The sequence below is a fragment of the Astatotilapia calliptera genome, chromosome 2, assembly GCF_964374335.1.
Source record: "Astatotilapia calliptera chromosome 2, fAstCal68.1, whole genome shotgun sequence".
NCBI lineage: Eukaryota > Metazoa > Chordata > Actinopteri > Cichliformes > Cichlidae > Astatotilapia > Astatotilapia calliptera.
In genome coordinates, this window is record NC_137423.1 from 23,507,763 (window position 1) to 23,514,792 (window position 7,030).

General features: G+C 42.0%; 1 protein-coding gene across 1 annotated transcript; it reads right to left on the minus strand.

Moving 5' to 3' along the window:
- Position 1: 1 nt before the first annotated feature.
- Positions 2-4,792, minus strand: xiap (X-linked inhibitor of apoptosis). The gene is made up of 7 exons (XM_026188546.2): positions 4,653-4,792; positions 2,367-2,655; positions 1,708-2,257; positions 1,493-1,592; positions 1,283-1,361; positions 808-847; positions 2-716 (listed from the first exon to the last, which is right to left on the minus strand). The coding sequence occupies exons 2-7, from the start codon at positions 2,604-2,606 to the stop codon at positions 523-525; spliced, it is 1,203 nt and encodes a 400-aa protein (XP_026044331.1). The 5' UTR covers positions 2,607-2,655; positions 4,653-4,792; the 3' UTR covers positions 2-522.
- Positions 4,793-7,030: the final 2,238 nt, after the last annotated feature.

The following is a 7,030-nucleotide window of genomic DNA, read 5'->3' on the forward strand; positions in this document are numbered from 1 at the left end:
GTCTGCATAATTATTTATTCACACTTAATTAAAGAAACAATAAAATGATTCTTACATTACAATGGTTAACTCCAAGCCCTAAACTTGAGCTTAGAAATGTAAAGGCACAGCAACTGGTTCTATACATAAAACACACAAGTTAAATCCGAATAAATAGGATAAAAGTGGATGAAAATGACAGCAATAACATCAAAGTCAATTTATCTGTGGTAAGTGATGCATTAGAATACATAAACCAAAAGAAAGGCACTTCTGGCAAAATGTGTTTCAAAATAGGAACGGCCCTTTAATGTGTATTTACATCTCAAGGAACTATTTATAAAACCATCTACATCTATACAGATATTTACCATTGTAAGGACTAGGAAAATATAGTTTTACACATTATCATTCTAAGATTTATTAAAGAAAATTGATCCATAAATAATATTATAGGCTCTCTACTTTACAATTACGATATAATTACAATATTATAATGACAGCGTAAAAGCAGCATTGCGTCTGAGCAAGAGTATATTGTTCTCAAGCGATATAGGTCTTGATCTTCTGTGTTATGTCTTGACAGCAGATCGGACACTTGTTGAGGGCCTGTGAACAATTCTCACAAGCAACAAGGTGAGCGCATGGAATGAATACAATGGCAATATCTCTGTCCATGCATATTTTGCACTGTTTTTCCCTCTGCAGCCTCTGTAGTTTCTCCAGTGGGTCCTCATCTGACATAAAATTAAATAAACAGAAGTCAGCACTGCTCAGACTTTGTTTCATGATGTATCTGGGGCACTGAAGTAAAAAAGAAAAATGTACCTTCCATATCTTCTGAAACTGGATTTTGATGACTTGAAGCCTGGAAGCAGAGAAAAACAAAATCCTGTGATTGAGATCACTGAAGACCGTAAGTCCTTTAATTATGACGCTCCTTTCACACGCTAAAATGGAACACTAAGCTTATTTTAACTAGAGCCCAATCTGGGACTACTGATGATTTTTCTGGTGTAGAAAATTAATATACTCCCAAATATTCATATACACCCATTTATACATATAAAGTATGGTACATTTCCAAAACAAGTTAGTGATTGTCTGTGAAGAACAATGTGAGCCTTCCTGCTTTGCAATCCATGATGAAAACCTTTCTAAACTAACCTTAAGATTTTCAGCACTGTTCAACTTTCATTTGGGCACATACACCAGACCTCTAGTGTTGATATTGACAGTGCTTTAAGGGAATGTTAATTTGTAGTTTACGCATCCACAACTTGTGGAAAAAGCAAAAACTTACAGCTCTGTCATGTTGTGGTCTTTGTAGCTGGATGCTGTTGACAAATTCTGGCCCTTTGTTTGCCAAAAGGAAGCTGCACCTGTTTTAAAACAGTATATACTTTGATTAAAACAGACGCAAATGCCACAGAACAAAGAAGACAACCTGTGTGTGTGTATAGATATGTGTAAAAGCATATTAAGAAGACGGGGGTACCATAGTTGTTCTTACCCTGGGTAGTGTTTGGCATGCTCCACCCAAGGGTCTTCCTCAGGCTGCCAATTGTTCAAGCCTCCACCGCAATGGAAACACAAGACTGCGTCTCCTCTTCCTGCAAGGATACAAATTACATTTGATTGCATTCACAGCTACCTACTAGAAAATTTAGATCATACATTTTAAAATGTTGCACAATGTTTCTTTAGCCTCAAACACCTGAACATTACCTGTGCTGTAGAAGCCAGCTCTGGCAAGCCTCTCGTGGTCAATAGGGTGCCGGACACCAGCAAAAGTAGCACGCCTTGCCTCAAAATTCTGCATTAAGGCCGGGTCATTTGCACGCAGATTGTTGCTGGCATCCTCCTCTATACCTGTCTGGATTGGGATGTTCCCAACATCATGCCCAAGGATAAAGTAGCAGTTGGGATAATGCTTGCTGTGCTCACTCCAGGCAGAATCTCCTGGTTCCCACCCATTCAGCCGACCACCACAGCAGAAACACTGAACCTTGTCACTCTGCCCCACGTAAAAGAAGCCGGCTTGGGCCAGATCTCTGGGTCTCACCGGAGTACGGTTGGGCCAAGAAGAGAAGGTCCGAAGTCGGGCTTCTTCATTTCTCATGTGAGGAACTATAGGGTAGGGGGCCTCATCAACCACTTCACCTGTTCTCAAACGATATTCCACGTCTCCTACTTCTTCACTGATTAGTGCAGTATTGGAATTCTGGTTAAAACTGGTACGGTGGACGCAGGTGAGAAACGTGCATGATGGAGAAAACTGTGAGAATGAGAAAATTAGAATTGGATCAATTTGGAAGAAAACCAAACAGACAAAAAAAAGTGAAATATTAACCACTTCCACTTTTTCATGTTACAAGTTTGATTACCTGCTTGTGCTTGTCTACAGGCCTGTCTCCACTGTACCAATTATCCACAGTCATATTACAGCTGAAACAGCGGACACGGTCAGACTCGCCAGTGTAGAAGAAACCAGCCTGTGCCAGTGTTTCCGCAGGCACCTTGTTAGCAAGGTTGGAGCCACGGAATGAGTCTATGCGTCTTGTCAACGAGGAAAAATCGGGCGCATTGTCCGACTCCCAAAGACCATCTTGACTGAGATCACACATGATTGAAACAGGAAGCTGTAGGGATTTGTTAACTTGATGGACAGATGATCTGCAAATAGAAAGAAACAGGATATGTTTGAAAAAAAAATGGTACAGTCTCCTCATTTGCTTGTTTGTTTGTAAACAGACTCTTCAGTGGTTAAATTCCTGCATTTCCATGTCTGGCGCCAGAGAGCCAAACGGCACATCTGCAGGGTCTCTGTACCTTTAAGAGAATGCCAGCCTGTTATCACATGCAGGAACTGAATGTTCCATGTGAGGGATGGGCACTGGAGAGGCAGGTTTGTCTACAGGCACATTGCATATTACACCACATAAAAGGGTTATACTGCTCGAAGATACAATGCAGCAGAGATCTCAAACAAAAGGCCCAGGAGCCAGAATCAGCCGGTTCGGTTCGCTGTACAGCTTTGGAAAATGTGAAAGAAGGAATGTATTTTGGGCTTTTGACTGTAGTTTTACTGCTTTTCCTATTGACAGAGACCTCCCCGTTCATAACACACCAAAGTAATTAAGTAATACATAAACAATAAAATGACAGAATAGTTCCTGTTTTATCTGTCTACAATAATAATGTCTGTTTTTTCTTTTCAAAAAGGTAATGTGTAATGTAATGTGTTAGTCCCCATAGGGAAATAGTTCCTCTGCATTTAACCCATTCACCCAGTGAAGCAGTGGGCAGCCACCAATGCAGCACCCGGGGAGCAGTGTGTAGGGACGGTACCTTGCTCAGGGGTACCTCGGGGTAGCCGTTCAGTGGAGTCGAACCCCCGACCTTCCGATCATGGCGCCACCACTCTCCCTACTGAGCTATCCCTGCCCTTTTACTCTGTCCAGAGTTTTGTTTTGTTTTTTGTTTGTTTTTTAAAGGGAGGAGGCGAGCATTTTCTGTGAATTAACAGAAACTTTCTCTTTTACAATTACAGCACAGTCTGAGAAATGAGCTGCCAGAACTTCTGAAAGTTTATGCATTTATTTCTTACAATTTAACCCTGGAGAGCTGTGCTGACAGGTTTCTTTGATCTACTGCAGCAGTGTTTCTATGGCCTGAAGAAAATCTGAGAAGTACTGTTGAAATCACCCTTCTTTTTTGATACCTCAAGTATGAGATTTTGCAGATAAACTTCTTAACGCTGAGAGTAAGGGTAGTTTCACTGGGCTTGAGGTCTAAAGTGAGCTTGTATGTGGCCTTAGAAGAAAAATGAGTTTGACATCCTGGCAATGCAGAATATGAGGAAAGAGAGCAATAATAACCCAAGGCGTGAAACTATGATTTCAGAATCTTTACATTCCTCAGCGTCATAGTTTGACGCAAAATGGACTTATCGTCCAACGACAGCACACAGTCACCGATTGTGTGCTGGGTCAGATGTTTAAACAGCTGTTTATCAGCTGATACGTTGCCGTATTGATGGGATGCGATCTTTGAACTGTCTTTAGGTGTCTGCATTATTTCAAGTAAATCAATCGCCAGCGTCATCCTTTTTTTTTTAACTTGAGCCAAGACTGCATCGTCCCACGCATTAAAATGCTCACTTTTTGACTGACTCGTAACTGCGAACGACATCTAACCGAAAGTAAAACCAGCGACAGGGGAGTTTTCCCACAAGCAGTTCCACGTGTTTCTTTTAACATTTATTAATGATCAAAGTGGAGAGGATATAACCCCAGCAAATTCCAGAAAGGCCCCACAGCTTTGCTTCAGTTGAACACGACACAGAAGCCGTACTGTTTCTGGGAAACGCCGAGAACAATGACAGCAACTGACAGCCAAGACCTCGCTAAACCCACACCGTGTTTTCGTTCAGTTAGAAATTAGTCAATACAGTTACCTAAAAGTGCTTTTATATGTAAAATGTAAACACCCAAAGCGACAATCTTGGACTCTGACCTGTGCTTTGGATCTGTACTGCTAGGATCGTAAGCGGAATCGCGAATGCTAGCTTCAGAGTGCTTGGTAGCTACATTAGCTTAGCCTTTTTACCCAACGCTAGCTAGGTCACCCAGTGACTTATCGAATATAATAACGAAATTTTAAATGTTTACCTTTCAACACAGCTCCTCTGTTTCCTCCAGATAGTGTAGAGTGCGAACACCTCGGAAAGGAGACTCCGATGAAGTCTTTTGTGACCTCCCTGTCAGGAAGTGAAAACAGCCTTATCAGGTGACGTCAGGAAAGGGTTGTGCCGTGGTGGTTTTCCGTGTTTGGCCAGATCTCTTGGAAAAAGAAATTTTTGATATTAATAATATTTTTAAACCTGGATTACTTATGTAAGAGTCAAATTGCATTAAAATGCTTCTACGTTCTGATCAGAATGGGGGTTCGCTCAAAATGGCTTATCGTCCAGGAGAGCTATGTTTATAAGCCAACAAGCTACATTTGTAGTCCGTTTTCTGATTTAGTTGCATTTCAGCTGTCAGCTACGCCGTTTAATTTAAATGTATCTCCTATCGAATCCGCCAGTCACAGAGCAGCAAGCCAATGCACTTAGGAAAATGGCAGAAATGGTAAAAACGACCTCAAACTGAGCATCAGAATGGGGAAGAAAGGTGATTTAAACACGGTTGCTGGTGCAAGATGGGCAAATCTGATAATAAACTGCTAATCTACTGGGATTTTCCTGCAATACTAGTATTTAATAAATAAATAAAATAAATAAAAAAAACTATTCAGTGAATGTCAGTTGCAAGGTATGAAGAAGCGTATAATGTGGTGTGAACACCACACCTTGGTATGTTGTTCTTTGCATTTTATTAAACACACAATAAACATTGAGGTAGATGAGACTCAGCAATAGACTACACCCGATGGCATTCCTGTGAGCTGAGAACATGTTTGTTTTCAGTTTTATTTGTCATATGCAAGTTAGCACATGGTCAACATTGTAATGAAATGTGTTTGACGAGCAGCAGTCACTAAGCAGCATGATACAGTAGAAGAAAATATAATAAAATAAAATAAAGTAATAAAAAATAGTAAGGAGCAAAATATTAGAGAGATGTGGTAAAAGAGAAAGATGACTAAATATATATGTATCTATAAATATAAATATATGTACACTAGTGATTAAATAAGAAAATCTTGAAAAGAAATATGAAGGGAGGGCAGATGGGATATTGCACAGGAATGAGCAGCAGAAAATTACAGTATTGCACTTTTAAATATAAATAGCAATAACAATAACGTGGAGTGACCAGTGCAGATTAAACAGAGTACTTGTGAAGCTGCAGGTAGCTTCTGAGTGCGTCCTGTGGACTGTGTTGTGTGTGTTTAAGTGTTGTGGTTGAGGTGTCGTATGGCTTGGTGGTAAAAACTGTTTTTGAGTCTTGTAGTCCGAGCAGACAGACTCCTGTAACGTCTGCCAGATGGTAACAAGGAGAACAGCTGATGTGCTGGGTGGCTGTGGTCCTTGATGATGCTGTGTGCTTTACGGAGGCATCGCTGGAGATAAATGTCCTGCATGGCAGGAAGCCTCGTGCCAGTGATGTGCTCTGCTGCCTTCACCACCCTCTGTAGTGATTTACGGCTGCTGGCAGAGCAGCTTCCGTACCAAACTGTGATGCAGCTCGTCAGCAAGCTCTCAATTGCACACCTGTAAAAATTTTAGGTGATATTGGCGTTCATGCCAAACTTCCTCAGCCTCCTCAGGAAATAAAGCCGCTGGCGAGCTTTCCTGATAGCAGTGTCTGTGTGAAGGGTCCAGGAGAAGTCCTCTGTGATGTTGACTCCAAGGAACTTGAAGCTGCTGACTCTTTCGACCTTGACACCGTTGATGTGGCTGGGCTGGTGTTCTCTGACTGGTTGTTTCCGGTAGTCCACTATCATCTCTCTAGTTTTGCTGATGTTGAGAGTCAGGTTATTTTCCAGACACCACTCGTACAGTGCCATCACCTCCTCTCTATAGGCCGTCTCATCATTGCCTGTGATGAGGCCTATGATGGTTGTGTCATCCGCAAACTTGATGATGATGTTGGACTCGTGTTTAGCAACACAGTCGTGTGTGAACAGGGAATATAGGAGGGGGCTAAGCACACAACCCTGTGGCGTACCTGTGTTTAGGATGAGTGGTGAGGAGGTGTGCTTACCAACTCTCACCACCTGGGGCCTGTTTGTGAGGAAGTTTAGAATCCATCTGCAGATTGGTGTTTCCAGCCCAAGGTCGACGAGCTTCGTGGCAAGTTTTGAGGGGATGATGGTGTTAAATGCCGAGCTGTAGTCGATGAAGAGCATCCTTGCATATGTATTCCCTTTCTCCAGGTGAGTGAGGGTGGTGTGTTGGTGAACACCCCTGCCAGCTGGTCGGCACACACTCTGAGAAGCCGGCCTGGGATGCCGTCTGGTCCTGGAGCTTTGTGAGGATTGACCTTTTTAAAGGTCCATCTCACAGCTTCTGTTTCCAGAGTTAAAGTACTGTACATTTGGG